Genomic DNA, 15,805 nt, shown 5'->3' on the forward strand with positions numbered 1-15,805 from the left:
CGAGACTCAAGCGTTGATCTCTCTAGGTTGCGGATGTGTACCTGACCGTGGCACGATGCAACGATATAGCTGTCAGGAGCTGAGAAGTGATGGCTGATGCCGGCAGGTTGCGGGAGAGTCTCGAGACCAAGAGACGCGCCGGACTGTCGATCCGGGCTTCTTTGCCATCTCTGCTCTGACCCCCTGATCATTTCCCTTGGTAATATCAGTCGTCCTCTGTCGAATTCGCCAAGTACACTCATTTCTACCCGGGCAGCCCGCTGCCGCAAGCTCTCCGTCCTACTTCCGCTCATCCCTCCTCTTCTTCGTCGTCTCCAAACTCTCACATGTCAGGCAGGTTTCTTGACATCTATTCATTTCCAAAGTACGACAGCTGTTATGTCTACTTCAGTTCCACCGCAGCGGGCCGCGGAGAACAAAGGGCCGACCGCCATCGACATCGTCGTCTCCGTCTCGGTCCTAAGCACCCTCTTCACGGCAGCAAGACTTTTCGTTAGGGGAAAGATTCTGGGAAAATTCCATCTGGATGATTATCTGATCGTTGCATCCGTAGTGAGTTACGCCACATCATGCAGGCAAGGCTCGTTCTGTCGAGCACAGAAACGTTCCGGCCGACTGACTGACTGACTTCTCTCTCCCTGTTCCCTAGCTGTGTGGTTGGATCAATGTCGGGACCGCCATCGCCGCTGTCTCGTACGGCAACGGGCGACACTTTGACGTGCTGACTCTCGAGCAGAAGTCCGGCGCCATTCTCTGGACCATCGCCGGCTTCGCTCCCGGTGTCATGTCGTTCGGCCTCCCCAAGATCGCCGTCGTCGCTCTGCTTACCCGGATCATGAACCCCAGCAGATGGCATGCTTTATTCCTGTGGTGTCTATCCATCTTCTGCCTTGTCAACCTGTTAGGGTGTGTCATCATCCTCTTTGCTCAATGCCAGCCATCGCACTCGCAATGGGACTTTTCTGTTGAGAAGACGTGCTGGGACAAGTGGATCTTGGTTTACTTCGCCATTTACTCTGGAGGTATGGCGGCTCTCCGTGTACCAACCGAGACGACTGTTTTCTGATCAGGAGTAAGGTTTTGCGCTTTTGTAGACATCTACCTTGCTGTATACCCTGCCGTGGTGCTTGCACGGTTGCAGACGCGCACGAGGAAGAAAGTAGCGTTGAGCATTGCGCTCGGCATCGGATCAGTGTGAGCTACCTCCACTGCCTGTCCTCGGACGGGATGTTAGATGGATGACTGACTTTCCACTGTAACAGCTCCGCAATCGTTGCCATCTACAAGTTTACCCGATTACTGAGTCTTGCGAGCCCTGACTTTTCTTGTAAGTTCCTGCAGGGTTTGGTATTCATCAAGTCAACCTAACGAGGTTTTGGTGTAGATGAAACTTCAGACCTGGTTATATGGACAATGTAAGAAAAGCAAACCCTCCCGCTGCTGGCGAAGGAGCATATAGACTGACTTTTAGGTTGGTACCGCAGCGTCGAGGGTAGCACGATGATCATCGCCGCCTGCATCCCCGTCCTCCAACCCCTCGGCGAGCTCATCTTCGGCAAACGCATGTTCAGCTCCGGCGGTGGACGATATACATACGAGAACTACGGTTCGGGACCCGGCAGCCGAGCGCAATCCGACATCGAGATGTCTCGCTCCCGCGACGCCAGGAAGCGAGCTGCTGCAAGACAACGAGCCGAAGCGGCCGTTTTCAATGACGCCACCACCACCACGATCACGGGGAAGGGGAGCCAAGAGAGCATTCTCGGGCGGGAGACCTCAGGAGGCAAGATTATAAGGACGGACGTCTTCAGTGTCAAGATCGAGCCGAGCACGTAAATGGCGGGTGGTTGGGAGCGGATGAGTGTTCATTGGACTGTGTAGAGACTCGGACCAAGGACGCTCACTGACTACTGGCTCCGAAGACAACGAAATATCGTTCTACACGCGCTCGTCTTGTCTCCTTCTCAGATAAGTGGTCCTGCTAGTGCCTCGAGCCATTATCAGGTTGAGATATCTGGTTGCTTCGGCCGCTTTTGGGTCATGTCATCGGTCTCTTGACACACAGTTCGATTGTGTCTGGGTTTGCAGTCGTATATAGAGAACAAATTAGTGAGCCTGGGCATCTTTGCTAGCTTGCAAAAGGGTAGAAGCATCAAAAGAAAGGTTGAAGATGATGGTGTGGTTAGCTTCACTTGCTTTACCCAAGCATTCCAGTGCCACTACTTTCACCAACACAACTTGAACTCTACCCCTGAAAACAATCCACCCTCCAATGGCAAAGGTCCGTCTGAACCGACTTCTAAATGGATAATTCAACCAGAATACATCGCTTACAAGCCAAGCTGGACTCGTTCTGCCACGTGGCGAGTCAAAAAAGCTTCAACAAGGTCAGGACGCTGCTCTTCCAACGTCGTACTCCTTTCCCAGGGGGCTCGCAGGGACCACAAAGCTCCGTGAAGAGATCGATACACCGAAACTTGCCCTCCTGCACCACTCGGCTTCCAGTTTCGTAAGAGTCGACCAGCAGGGTTCCGGTATACCGGGCGCCGTAAACAAATCAGAGTTGACAGTAGGTGATCTATAACTACCGCAGCCTTGGGACTGCACCCATCTACAGTCAGATGATACCACATAAAGTACACGTATTCTACACTTTTTGACAGCACCGCACGCTCTCCCCCAGCCCCCGCTTCCGGCTCCCGCTGCGTTATGTTCTGGTCCGGCTCCACGGCCAAAACCATCCTGCATCTCGACTGCCTCCTCACCGACAACTCCAGGCCGCTCATCTCCTGATGAGACCCTTGGCGTTGGAGTACCCCTTGATGCGCTTGGTGTACTTCCACAAGTGCTTGTACTTGGGACCCTGGCGCTTGGCCTCCCAGCCGCGGGGTGTTTTGGGCTCCTTGAGGGAGTAAACGCGCGTCGGGCGGAACTCGACATCGGCGCCCGGCATGCCGGCGCGCTCCATCACACCGGCCGTGTTCTCATCCCAGATGGTACGGAAGAGGTTGAAGCCGACGGGTTTGAGCTGGAACTTGTCGCGGAAGGACTTAAGGGAGAAACCGTCGCGGGCCGAGTAGAGATCCTTGAGGATGGTGGTGTTGAGGGTTTTGCCGGGGGCCTGCTCGAGGATGAAGACAGAGAGGCGGTGGTAGGGGGCGCCCTTCTGCGAGAAGGCGGGCAGGTAAGGGACGGCGAGCTGGGAGGGGTCGCGGATCTTGGAGAGCGGGACGGAGGTGGTCGTGGGCGACACGGGCACGTTGGCGGCGAGGAAGTGGCAGCGCTTGCTGAAGCTGTCGGTCTTGGCCGAGGGGACGTCCGAGTCCATGACGACGATGGAGACGAGGCGCTCGCCTGCCGTAAATGGGGTGACGCGCAGGCGCGGGGGCACCTCGGTGACGTTGCTGGGGAGGACCTTGCCAGGGGGAACCTTGGCGCGGCGGAAGAAGAGCTGGACGTCGTAGGTGGGCTCCAACTTTGGAAGGATGTCGGGGACGATATTGAACTGGGCGATACGCTGCTCGATCATCTTGGCCTCGTAGGCACGCCACTTGCGCTCGGCGAGGAAGCGGTAGATGGGCTTGTTCATGTCACCTATGTAGGGACTGCGTCAGCACTCCAGGCAACGAAGGCAAATACGGGAGAATGAAAGGTCTTTCATGGAGTCGTTCATACCAAGTCCATCCTCAAAGCGCCTCTTGACGGCCGGGTCGTTGATATCGGCCAGAATCTTAAGCCTTTCGACATGTTGGCGCATGCTGGCCAACTTCCTCTGACGCATCTTCTCCCCTCCCCTGACATTGTCCCCCTTAATGCCCTCCAACCTCTTGATCTTCTGCATCTCGGCGATGATGGCTTGCAGCTTCTCCTGGCGGTCGGCGGCGAGGATCTTGCGCGCCTCCTGGAAGGCCTGGTAGGGCAGCTGCTCGAAGGGCAGGTTCGCGCTCGTACGGATGGCGTAACGGCGACGTCTTGAACCAATGGGCGGTGTGCCGGCCTTCCAGAGGTCCTTCTCGGCCCAGAGCGCGACGGCCGTGTTGGGGTCGAGCTCGACGGGATCGACGGTCTCGGGCCGCTCGCGCGACACCTTGTAGACTTCGGCGGCCGGGGCGGGCGTCGTCGACAGGCTCCTCCGTATGGGCAGCGGCGTGGCTATGCTGTTGTTCAGGCATCGCCGCAGCGGCCGGATGGCCTGCCTACACGACGATGACATTCTTTTCTGGGCTATGGGAGGGAATTGGCGGGCGGGGCCGGTTGGGTGGTGGTTCTGGGCGGGTTTTTTGTCGTGCTGAATCCCGACCAGAGCTTCAGTAGGAGGGAGGTTTTTCACCAGACAACTTTGAGCTTCACGAGTCTCTGGTTTGCGGGTCTCCATAATAATTCTTTTTACCGATTTTCAATTGGAGGACGGAATATCCCGCCCCGGGTCGAACAGGGGTGAGTCTCTCTACAATTGAGAAAGCGTGCACTGTCCATAGGCACTAGCTGTCCAACGTCGGTACGTACCCTGCATTTAGCGCCCTCTGATTGGCAGCTTCAGGCTTCATTCGGCAGGACGGGCCAAATTTTCGTGATTCCTGCGCCAACGCAAAGAGGGTGCGGCTCCCAATTCAATTCCATCGAATCCAAATTCCACAGCCTATCCGACATCGACATCGACATCGAGGTCGCGACATCTCAGCCACTCCAGCTCCTCCCATTGCGACGTCCCGCATACATCACAATGGCAGGCAAGGGAGTAAGGAGCCTCGGCGAGGCCATGAGGGGCCTGTCCCTCTCGTCGACGTGCAGAGCGGCGAACCCTGCGACGTCCTTCGCCGGCCCGTCGAGCTTTACGAGATCAATGGCCACCGAGGCGCCATTCCCGGGCATCACCACATCCGCCTACGCCGTCCCCAAGACGACGGAACCCTGGACACCAAGTTTGTCTACCCCCGGGACCCAGAGGGAAGCGTCCTACGAAAGAGCCCGTTACTAACAGGAGTTCCTTCTTCCCCGTCCACAGTCACATCCGTCCCCGTCACGATCCACGCCTTCCCGACCCTCGAGCCGCGATCCCTCGAGTCCTACTCGACGAAGCACCTCTACCTCCCGCTCCGCCGCGACCTCCTCCACCTCGCCGTCGTCTTCGAGGGCGACGCCACCCGACAGGGCACGGCCAGCACCAAAACCCGCTGGGAGGTGCGTGGCTCGCACAGGAAGATCCACCCGCAAAAGGGCAGCGGTCGCGCCCGCGCGGGAACGAAGCAGTCGCCCATCCGCCGCGGCGGAGGTGTGTCCCACGGCCCCAAGCCGCGCGACTTCAGCACCCGTCTCAACCGCAAGGTCTACGACGTTGCCTGGCGCACCGCCCTCAGCTACCGCTACCGCCGTGGCCAGCTCGTTGTCTGCGAGGACGGCATGGAGCTGCCGCTGCCGCTGGACTTCACCAAGCTCGCCGACGCCGGCGCCATCGGGCCCCAGATCGCCGAAGAGTACCGCCGCAAGTGGATGATGCAGGTCCTCGAGGCCAACGAGTGGGGCAAGGCCCACGGCCGCACGCTGTTCGTCACCAACGGGCAGAGGCCGCGGCTTTGGGAGACTATGGAGGTCGCGGGAGACCAGGGCCGGTGTCTGGACGTCAACGAGGTGGACGTCAAGGACTTGCTGGAGGACGGCCGCGTGGTCATCGAGCGGGCAGCGCTTAGGGAGATGATTGAGTCGCACCAGAGCGACCTGGTGACCAAAATCTTCGTCAACGGTGCCCTCAAGGGCGGCCCGACGATCGGCGAGCCGCTCGTTCAATGAGGCGGGCGTTCCGACTGCGCTGCTGGCAGAAAAGAAGAATAGGGAGGGAGGAGAGTAAAGAAATGTGTGGATATCTGTAACACCAATCAACGAGGAGTAGCGATTGTCTGATTAGAGGGCGCTGCTCCGGCTTGTAGCAATATGAGGCACACACACTGCCATTTTTCTAACATCCTGTTAGTAGCGTCTGTTGAACAGCGAACGACATGTCAGTGAACGTATGAAGGGAACCGATGTATTGCTCCAGAAGTGGTGTTGGTACCCCCCTACTTATGCAGAGGTTGGCCGTCTCACAATACGCAGTTGCGATGCCTCAGCAATGGGCATTCTAACCAGAGCCAAGGCGTTATTTGTGGCTTCGAAACACAAGCAATCCCGAAGCTAGGACTGTCCGATTTCACTAACGTCTCTTAACGTGTAACTCTGGTTCTAGTCCTTAGGCCTCGGTCAACCTGAGCAGACGTTTAGTCCTAATAGATCTTTGTGCACGAAATTACCATGCATGCACAAATAATGCAATGTGGCAAGTATAACTGCACATAGACGGTTTTTTTTGTCTATAAATTTTCCTGTTGTCTCGAGAAGAAAAAAAGAATTAATTTACACGGCGAATCGCCGCTTCAGGCATTGGGAAGGGGGGGGGCGCCTTGGTGGGCGTTCGTCTGGCTTGCCCCTATTCGGAAATACTCCTACGCCATACTGCGTCAGAGGAGCCTGGCAGAGCCGGGTACTTCGCCCGGTTTGGAACGCGGGCAGAGGGACCCACCACCACTGCACCCAGCCAGCGGCAACGTCGTGGGAGCCCGCCCCCCTTCCCTGACCTTGATTCACGAGAAACAATAAAGTGAAAAAAAACCCACGCAACTCAAGACGCTGCAGCCGAGAACCCTGTCTGAAGAGGAATAGAGATGGAGAGAGAGACACACACATACAATCACACACAGAGTCACACCATCTGCTCATCGTTGAAATACCACGGTCATTAAACAATGCCCGGCCTTCCGAAGCGTTCGGGCCTGGCTAGGCCTGTCCCATAATTCCCGGCCCGGAATGGCGTCCCGAGAATGCAACGGGGAGGGAAGGAAATAGGAAAGGAAAAGGAAGGCGGAAAAAAAGCCTGGCAAACAAGATCGCGCCCTATACGTCATTGCGGGCAAGAGAAGCCTTGGCTCCCCTCCTTCCCCCCCGTCCCGCCCTCTCCGCCGGCGCATTTCAGACGAATCTTTTAGTGAGAAGTGGGATTTTTTAAACTTTCCCATATCCAAGGCGAGGGACCTTGTCCTTGGACTGGACCTTAGGCACGCACGCACACACATGTGTCGTTGTGTGTGACACCGTCACGACGGAACGCGGCTCGTCCTTCTCGTTCCGCAGCTCGAGAAAGTCGATGCTTCGAGCCGCCACGGATACGTCGACGTTTTGTCCTGGCAGGAAGAGGAGGAGGTTGGTGGGCTGTTGTCGAGTAGCATCACATCACCTGCTTCCATTGGCGTCTTCCCTGGAGCGGACGACAGCGCTCGACGTGAGCCCAAGTGGAGGTTGGGACTCTCCTCCTCTTGACAGTCTGGGCCTCTCTCTGCAGGGCTGCCCATCTAGTGTAGTGTATCCCGCAACCTTGCTCTCCCCCCCCCCCCCCCCCTGCGCCATAATGCTTGTAGCAGTGAAGTCACGATGTAGGCATGCACACACGCACACACACACATACACACACCTTACCCAGAGGCCTTGTCTCTAGGCTTCCTGATTCGCATTTCCGTCCTTAGCCTTAACGCCCACTTGCTCCCGCATTGACCAATGACGAAACGACGACCTAACACCGGGCAGCGGGCGGGTTGAGCGGCGACGACGGAATGAGGGATGCCCACCCAGACTTCCATCCCGAAAAGAGACGGCGAGGTAGTCCGCAATGGAAGAGAGCATGGCAGGGGGAGAAGGGGTGGTGGGCAAGCTAGTGTAGACTAGGTAACTATCCTCACATACAGCCAGACAACCTATCATCCAGCATTCGGGACCTGTGACGTAGATATGCTGTGGTCCGAGCCTCCTCCTCCTCCTCCTCCTCCTCCTCCTCCTCCTCCTCCGCCGCCGCCGCCTCTTTAATCATCCTCCTCCCAAGCATCGTGTGTATCGCTTTACCCTCCCTCGCGTGCTCCTCAACTTCAACCCGTTGCTCAGCCTTTCTTTAGCGGGTATCATCCATTGCTCTTCCTCCATTGCAAACTGGAGCCACAGCAACTTTCCGCGTCACTCCCCCTTCTCCCGAGCGGACCGTAGCTGTGTTTGTCTGATAGGGGAAGGATGGGGGGGGGGCAGGGGAGGAGAAACGAAGAGGCCTTCAAAGGGCCCGTACTGACGTAGTGCTAGGCCAAGCTTTCCCGCCCGCCTGAGAGCCACGTCCATTTGACGTTACCTTTGACGTTAGGTTGGGCAGTTTTGGGAAGTGGGAACGATCGCAACGCCCTCAGTTCCTTTTCGCTCCCTCTTAACCCTCGACATCTTGCCCTCGACCCGACCCGACCGCCGAGCCTGGCGTTGACTTTTTTCCTTTCTCTCCCCCGCTCTTTTTTCCCTCTCTCACCCATGCCGTTCCGCCAAGCTCCTGGGAACACCATTCTCAGATCCTCCTCACCCTTCTTCGATATAACCATCTGAGCATCATCAGCTGGTCCTCGAAAGCAACGCTGCCAGCCGTAGCTGAGACATGCTGTCCGGCTCCTGGGAAGCTTCCCTGCTTACTTATACTCGGACGGTCCTTATAGCCGGCAAACTATCAGTAACGGCATTGACCCCTTTGAGAACCTCAATACAGTCAACTGGGCGGTCTCGCCTAACTCCCCTATCCCTGGGGCCTGCCTCCGCACATGATATTTCCTCTTAGAACCGACCGCCGAACACCTCGTCCTCCGCGATCACGAACCGCGTGCCCTTCATCCATTTGGTGCCCGAAAAGTCGACTATCACCGCCCCTTTGGTATCAGCCCTTCCCCGAGACGATGGAGTACCAGTACCGCTGTTGTGCCTGTATTTCACCGTGTCGACGAGTCGAGTTTCGAGATCCCGATCGTGCGCACAACCGCCTCGAAGCCCAGCCACAAAACGCTCATCAACGATAAGCCCAATCTGCCGGTCCCTGTTAGCAAGCTTGTATTGTCCCTCACGTCCATCTGCGAGGTACAACACAGCAGCAAACGCCATATTGGAAAGACGTCCACTACACTACATCTTAGCTGCACGACGGAGACGCGCATCGGTTCGCTAAAATACTCGGGATGGTAACGGCACCCTGGTCCTTTGAAAAGAGCAGCCAGGCCTCACGACAGTTACGTCGCACCAGGATCACGTACCATCAGGCAAGTGACCATCAGTCAGTTCATTTGTCCTTTGGTTTTGATTATTTCGTGTCCGTTAGAATCCCACCCTGCTAGTCCGGCTTGTGGAATTTTCTGCCTCGAATGTGTGCAGCCACAACAGTTCAAGGGTATCTATCAGGCTGCAGTTCCGGTCCTGGCATTTCGGCTGGCCTCTAGAAGAAAGAAATCCGGCTGACAATCATGATGCCCCCTTTCAAGTCATCGCTCAAAGGACTGCTGCGTCCCATAACCCAATCCCCAACTCCGAAATTGGAAAATTCACAACAGTGGATGCGTCAAAATTTTGCAGCCATGTGGCTCGCTCGACGTCTTGGGTGCAGGCCTAGCTACTCACGCTGGCTCATCCACCCCTCACTACGAGGCGCCCTACGCCTGTTCGAATGCACTGTCCGGCATGTGGTCGTAGTTGATGTCTGCGCTGCTACCGGATCTCGAAGACATGGTCGTCATGGCGCGCTCAGAATGTGAGGGAGAAATTAGAGACATTTGGCCTGACATCGGTCAATATCTCTAATTCCGCGTAGGGGGGATGGGCTTCCTTACTGTCAATCGACGGCATGTAGCTTCCCCCCATGCCAAGTGGCCTATCACCAACCGCCCGGCTGGCGTCAAGACTCTGTTTCTTGACGCGGTCTGCGCTGATTTGAACAAAGCGTCGCGCTTCGTTCTCTAGCCACAGATTGATGTTTGGGTCGTTGCAGTTGGCGTGGGACATGAGCTCGTTCTTCATGCGCGTAACCTCATTCACCAGTCCATTGTATTCCATCTGCAGCTGGGCATGTTGGTTTTCCAACCCCTGCTTGGTTTCCTGCAAGTCAGAAACCCATTCCTTCTTCTTCTGCCGGCACTTGCTTGCCGCAACCCGGTTCCTCTCGAGGAATTTGTCTCGTTTTCCGTCATTCTCGCCTTGTACGGGAGCCTTGCTTTTCCTTCCCTTCTTCCTCGGTGGGCTGGCATCAGCGGGATCAGTTGTCCTACTCGACTTGGATGTCTGCGTTTGCATTGAAATGCTGGAATCAGCCCTCACACTAGACTGAGAGGTTGACACAGACGGGACAATCGACAGTACCGGGCGGTCGTCAAGATCTTCTTGTTTCGTGGCGTATTGCGAGTGGTAATTGTGGCCGTAGAGCGATAGCGGATTGGGGACCAGTGGACCCCAGGCGCTTGACACGGTCATGTAAGCCGACGAATCTTGCGACATGATGCCAGGCGGTGAGTCAATGTCTTCCGGGGGAGTGAAATGGAAAGAATCTGGATCCAGTTTCCGAGGATGATCGCTGGGGAATTCATCGTTAGTTGGTGTTGCAACATCAACCGCGTCACTGAAGAAGCTCGGAGGGGTGTTCATTGTCCAGGACAGGGAGCTCGCCGGGTTTGGAACCAGTGTTGATCTCAAAGTTCTGTTGGATTGATTCGTACCGGCTGGCTGGCAAAGTTGGGCTGGTGCAAGACGAATGAATGCGTGTCGTGCGCTGAGCTACACAATTCACACGGGGTGAATTGTCTCCTGCGTGTCGTAGCGGCCGAGACTGCTAGCTGGTTGCGCCGGAGCAGGTTCCGTGGCCGGCAGCAATCTTGTTCAGGCACTCTGAGAGGCGGCAGCGAAGCAAGGGCGAAGGGCGGAGGATGGGGTTCTGGCTCGAGGAGGCGACTGGGAAAAACCACAAAGCGAAGAGTCTGCTAGAGCCTCGGACCGATCGCGACGCCTTCGTATACTTGGCGATGGATTAGACCTGAGACTCGTGGTGCGGCAAAACGTTGAGTGAGCGTAGAGGAGTAGATGTGGAATGGAGGTGTTGAATGGTCTCCTCAGGTCCGTGGGAGGTGTATCTCGATGCGATGAAAAGGGTCGAAGGAACGAGCTTCAATGCTGATTGGTCAGTGTCTCGGTAGAACCATTGGAGAACTGGAGGGGGGCTTTGGATGAGAGAAGGCAGTAAGTGAAGACTGGGTGGGATCGGAAGGGTGACGGCTCGATGATGGCGGATGGAAGTGGACGGCGCAGTGGGGTCATCATTATCAAGAATAACTGAGTATTTCCTGATGGTTGCGCCGAAACGGAGGGGCCGCAGTCAGATGGGGCAGCGTGGGTAGTCGCACAGGCATTGAGGCCAAGTGCGGGCGGATGGCATGCTCAGGGGAATGGAGCAATCGCCGCGGAAGCTGTGTTGGATGGAAACATCGCCGCTGGGTACAAACGGCAAGGCCGGAAGAGGGGTGGTGAAGAGAGACGCAGAGGATGCGGGCGAGAAACAAATGTAGCGCTGCTGCGGGGTTCCTCGAACGAAGGTTTGGAATCCGCTTACCGTTGGTCACAGACAGCTGATCGTGCACCGGTTGGGAATGGACGCCAACGATGATGGCAAAAGCTGTCAGGGCAGATGAAAGTGACGACACGATACGGTTGAGGCAGGCAGACAGACGAGCGAACGTTCCTCGACCAAAAACGGTACGGGAACGAGATAGTAGCGGGTCTGTTTCGGGCCCCGCGACAACTCGTTTGGATTTCGGAGTGAGGCAGGCAGGGCGGTCGTGCTCGGTGCGTCAGAGGTGGAGAGTGGAACGGCCGGATGGAATCGAGTGCGAGATTGAGAGTGCTGGCTCAGCAGCGCGTGGTGTTTGCTGTAGTTCAGGATGGCTGCCAACGTCGTGGCAGGCTATAAACTGTCGTGTTGCCGAGAAGGAGGACGCGGCAACCTTCTGCCCTGAGGCAAGGTAGGCAAGGTAGGCAAGGCAGGCAAGGATGCGGTGGTGATGATGGTGGTGTGGGCTCTTGGAAGAGTGCGTACAGGGTGATGGGACAGGAGTAGTTGCGGTCGACGCGCAAGGGAGGGTTTGACGGGAGGGCAGGGGCTGGATGTGGGAAGTTGGCAAGGAAAAGACGATCAAAGAAGGGTGGCTGAGTGTGCGTGTGTGTTTGTTTGAGAAAAAGAGAGAAAGAGAGAGAGAGAGAGAGATCGCCAAGGTTTCTGCGTTGGAGGCAAGCAAGAACGACGAAGCTACCAATGGATTGGACAGTATCCGTATCGGAGTGTCCTCCGAGGGTCGATTCAGGCAGGCAACAAGCTCAATAAGTTGCGACTAGTGGACCAAGGGACGCAATGAAGCAAGACAGAAGTCGAGAGACCGGGCGTGGGCAGGCGGGAAGGTCGGCGATGCCTGTGACGGTAGGTACGGGGACGGGGACGAGGTGATGTTGTCGGGAATGTGGTGGTGGTGAATGCCCGGCCAATGTAGGTAGAAAGCGAGGAGGGGGCTTACAGATACACTTGCCCAGTATCTGAACTCGCTCTCCCGTTTCTAGCTTGTGCAGCTCTAGCTCGCCTGTGCCGCAGTTCCAGAGTTCACAGCTCGCAGCTTGCCTAGGTAGCTCGTGTACTTGACTCCTGGGCCAACCGGGCATTCCTCTAGCACTGCACTGCGGGGTAGGTAGCTTACCCATTTCCCCCATTTCCCATCATGTTTGGCAGTGTGTCTCCTCCCAGTCTCAGTCTGCACAACAAGCAGTGGGTGCGGCGTGGTATGTGTTTGTGTGTGTGTGTGTGTGTGCATCAAGCTTCATGCTCCCCTGATGGCTGAGGGGGGAATGTGCGTGACACGCACACAGACCAGACCAGACCAGAATGGCTGGATGCCGGACTGTCTCCAAGTTCAAGGCACTTTCTTCCGTGCTTTCCTCTCAGATCTCAACTTGGGACAGCATGCCTGCCCTCCGGAAACCCTGCCGTAGGTACGTTCCTTCCCCTTCCGGGTTTATCGTGGTGGGGTGGGGTTGCTCTGTCTTGGGGGCTAAGAAGTTGGCAGGAAGTTGGAAACGCTCTGACCACGTCCCTGTTTTTCGGACGAAACCCTCCGGGGGCTGTCAATCCAACAAAATTGTCGCTGCGGATTGAGCTTAAATCCAGTGGACTTTTCCCCTCTGCCTCTCAGGTCTCGCGCCCTCTATATCTCTCAACAATCAACACACCGAAAAGGAACGTCAATTTACAAAGCAAAGGCTGTCCAAACTTGGGGTGGTGCCGGACTGTATTGTTGTTCGGCATTGGATTGATGTTGGTGTGCCAGTGCAGTGCTACAGTCCAAGCTTTTGGGGCCTGCCAACCACAGAAAAGGCACAATCAGCGACGCTAGCGGTTGAGCCTGTGCGTTGTTGTCTTACATACCTCAGAAGCATACAGAGTTCACATGGTGTACTTGCGTACCTAGTACCGGGCCCTTCGCGCTAGAGCCCGTCGGATTCCAGACGAGAATGAGCTACTCCATCTCGCCTTACCCGTGAAGCCAAAATCCAAAAAAACTGACCAGTTCGGTGAGCACAGACCTGAAGAGCGGCTGTGGGAGAACACAGAGCACCTGCCGAGGACCGTTCAGGTTGGCCGCTGTAAAATAATAAATATTGAAAATGGTGGAAAGGCAAGGGGGGCAGACGGGTGATCGGCTGTGTCACTGGTCGCCCGGGAATCAAGCGAAAGGTATCCGTTCAGAGCTGTGTATTCCGTACAGGACATGGAGCTGAGTGTGCTTAGGTGGCCGGAGTTTTTTCCCTTCGGCTTCCCATTGGTGCCCTTCCCTGCGCCTGCGCCTGCGTCTGCGTGGCAGCATGTAATGATAGAACTGACAGGCGCAGGGCGGCCGGGGGGAACCCTCGGGAGCTAGATAGGTAGGCAAGGCACCGGGTGGGGAAGAAGATGAGGGAGAGAGAGGGGCAGGGGCTGCCTGCTGCTCAAAACGGTTCCTCCATAAGTATGCCCCACCATGAGAGCAAACCCCGGCATATCCCGTACCAGCAAGTCGCCCTGCTTCCGTGATGGTGCCCTCTGCCCACCGCCTCTAGTTGGCCATAGGCGATTGTCAACTGAGGCTCTGGTCCGCAAGCAACGAGATAACGATGCTACAGACTACACGTGTAGATCGGCGATGGCATGCGAACGACTCATTGCGTGATGTGACGGGGCCATGACTAGCGTTTTGGGGCCCAGTTACCCGTATCTTGAGACACCCCTGAGCACCAAGCACGACGTCCAGCCCGAGGGCAATGAGGCAACTCTAAGCTCCCCCTTGTGCTCAACGGGAGTGCTCAGAACACCTGGCTACAAGTGCAGAGTACCATGAGCACTGATACCCGGTCTGAACAAAAACGGCACTAGTGAAAGTCGGAATCTGGCCCGTCAACCGGGGAATGTGTTGGCGCGATGGGCCAGCCGGCAACAACTTGGTAAACAGTTCGTGCAAATTCGAACTTTCCAGAAGCCCTACTCACTACATACATGTGACATTGTTTCCAAGTGTCTTCGCCAATCTGGCCCCGGTCGGGTACTCCCTGCATCCAATTGATGCCCATCGTGGACCCTGAGGCTGTTACCTAACCTCCTCCGCCCTCTTAGGCAATCACCGCCTGCTCAGGGCTCACCCCGTGATACAACAGGGAGACGAGGCGCTTCTGAACGCATGCGGCCATCCTGCTGTCTCGATGAAACAGTTTTGATTTTGTTTAGGAGTGTGACATCTTTAGGGGTGGAAGGGGTGTGTGGTGAACAGCACGGCGAGCAGTCATTCAAGTTGTGTGCGGTCCGCCCACCGCCGACGTGAAGGTGGAGCCACTGTGCCGTCTCCATTCATCTCCGACTCATGTCCGGCTTTCGATTCGGGTCCGGGACCCACACACAACGCAGTTGCACCTCGATTGCCTGCCGCGTTCCAACTTGCCACGGACACAGCGGTACAAACTCCCAGATTTCTTTCCGGTCAGCCCATGCACCACCGAGACCCATGCTTCCTGACATGGAAAGAGATTTCCTTAGCAGCCCAAAATGAATGTCGACGCGTGTCAGGGGCTTGGGAACGGCCCCTTTGAAGATCTCATCTCCAGCGGCCGCTGGTCCTCCAGAAAATGAGGGTGTACGGTTGCTGCAGAGTATCCTGTATGTTTCTTCGTACATATCTGATACTGACACATGTCCTTGGATGACAACAGGAATCAACATCGGGCCTTGTTAAGGTCGAGGAGCAGATCGTGTTTTGAGACGCCCGATCGAATAAGCCGTCTCCATCCACGGCGAACCCGTCGGAGGCAATCCGTCTTGTAATCAACAAAGTCTTCATTATGCAGGGCAGATCGAACGGGCTGGTCTCTTGCTACCTACCATGTACATGTAGCCTTTTTTTTCCATCGCGAAGCGAGGCCCCATCATCCATGGCGGGATCTCACTGATCGACCAGAACCCGCATAATTTTACAAGGGGGAAAACCAGGCAGCAAGCCGGACATGACATCACTGCCATGCCAAGAACATGTGCCGAGAAAAGTTGAGCCTGTTACGTTACTGAGAGTGCCGAATCCACAAGGGACCACTTCCAGTGACGAACTCAGTCATCAAGCATTGGGTGGTGTGGTAGTGGTCTTGGGCCGGTCTTCCGAACCCCGAACCCCTAACAACAAATTGTCTGATCGGGCAGACACGTTCTGGGAGGAAAAAAACCGGCAGCCGAAAGTCAATTCACAGCGGCCGCGTCATGGTTCATCTGGGGATCGGGGATCTTTCGTCCTCGCTCATGATGGGGAGATAAATGCATACCAAGCTAACGTAGACGGTGAGGTGGGACACCGTTAATATAACGTTTTTGACTCTCCAAGACCAGTGCGGA

General features: G+C 56.2%; 5 protein-coding genes across 5 annotated transcripts; 2 read left to right on the top strand and 3 right to left on the bottom strand.

The window, feature by feature from the left end:
- Nucleotides 1–378: 378 nt before the first annotated feature.
- On the top strand, nt 379–1,836 carry CDEST_11516 (uncharacterized protein; the record flags this gene model as incomplete). Its single annotated transcript, XM_062927672.1, has 6 exons — nt 379–552; nt 650–1,022; nt 1,095–1,194; nt 1,263–1,327; nt 1,385–1,415; nt 1,485–1,836. 6 exons carry the CDS (start codon nt 379–381, stop codon nt 1,834–1,836), a joined length of 1,095 nt encoding a protein of 364 aa, XP_062783723.1.
- A 180-nt stretch (nt 1,837–2,016) lies between these two features.
- Nucleotides 2,017–4,375, bottom strand: CDEST_11517 (Putative phosphatidylethanolamine-binding protein; the record flags this gene model as incomplete). Its single annotated transcript, XM_062927673.1, has 2 exons — nt 2,017–3,594; nt 3,676–4,375. The coding sequence occupies 2 exons, from the start codon at nt 4,373–4,375 to the stop codon at nt 2,783–2,785; spliced, it is 1,512 nt and encodes a 503-aa protein (XP_062783724.1). The 3' UTR covers nt 2,017–2,782.
- A 220-nt stretch (nt 4,376–4,595) lies between these two features.
- CDEST_11518 (Putative large ribosomal subunit protein uL4) lies at nt 4,596–5,957 on the top strand. Its single transcript, XM_062927674.1, has 2 exons — nt 4,596–4,922; nt 5,006–5,957. The coding sequence occupies exons 1-2, from the start codon at nt 4,724–4,726 to the stop codon at nt 5,785–5,787; spliced, it is 981 nt and encodes a 326-aa protein (XP_062783725.1). The 5' UTR covers nt 4,596–4,723; the 3' UTR covers nt 5,788–5,957.
- A 1,943-nt stretch (nt 5,958–7,900) lies between these two features.
- On the bottom strand, nt 7,901–9,131 carry CDEST_11519 (uncharacterized protein). Its single transcript, XM_062927675.1, has one exon. The coding sequence runs from the start codon at nt 8,980–8,982 to the stop codon at nt 8,662–8,664; it is 321 nt and encodes a 106-aa protein (XP_062783726.1). The 5' UTR covers nt 8,983–9,131; the 3' UTR covers nt 7,901–8,661.
- Nucleotide 9,132: 1 nt separating this feature from the next.
- Nucleotides 9,133–12,603, bottom strand: CDEST_11520 (Putative basic-leucine zipper domain-containing protein). Its single transcript, XM_062927676.1, has 2 exons — nt 9,702–12,603; nt 9,133–9,649 (listed from the first exon to the last, which is right to left on the bottom strand). Exons 1-2 carry the CDS (start codon nt 10,507–10,509, stop codon nt 9,525–9,527), a joined length of 933 nt encoding a protein of 310 aa, XP_062783727.1. The 5' UTR covers nt 10,510–12,603; the 3' UTR covers nt 9,133–9,524.
- Nucleotides 12,604–15,805: the final 3,202 nt, after the last annotated feature.

This window comes from Colletotrichum destructivum, chromosome 7 (assembly GCF_034447905.1).
Source record: "Colletotrichum destructivum chromosome 7, complete sequence".
NCBI classification, from domain to species: Eukaryota; Fungi; Ascomycota; class Sordariomycetes; order Glomerellales; family Glomerellaceae; genus Colletotrichum; species Colletotrichum destructivum.

Excerpts from the sequence above, each read along its gene's own strand:
- CDEST_11518 (XM_062927674.1), top strand. The coding sequence starts at position 4,724 with ATGGCAGGCAAGGGAGTAAGGAGCCTCGGCGAGGCCATGAGGGGCCTG. Across the intron at positions 4,923-5,005 it reads GACGGAACCCTGGACACCAA|TCACATCCGTCCCCGTCACG; the intron begins GTTTGTCTACCC and ends CCCCGTCCACAG.
- CDEST_11519 (XM_062927675.1), bottom strand. The coding sequence starts at position 8,982 with ATGGCGTTTGCTGCTGTGTTGTACCTCGCAGATGGACGTGAGGGACAA.
- CDEST_11520 (XM_062927676.1), bottom strand. The coding sequence starts at position 10,509 with ATGAACACCCCTCCGAGCTTCTTCAGTGACGCGGTTGATGTTGCAACA. Across the intron at positions 9,650-9,701 it reads CTACATGCCGTCGATTGACA|GCCAAATGTCTCTAATTTCT; the intron begins GTAAGGAAGCCC and ends GACCGATGTCAG.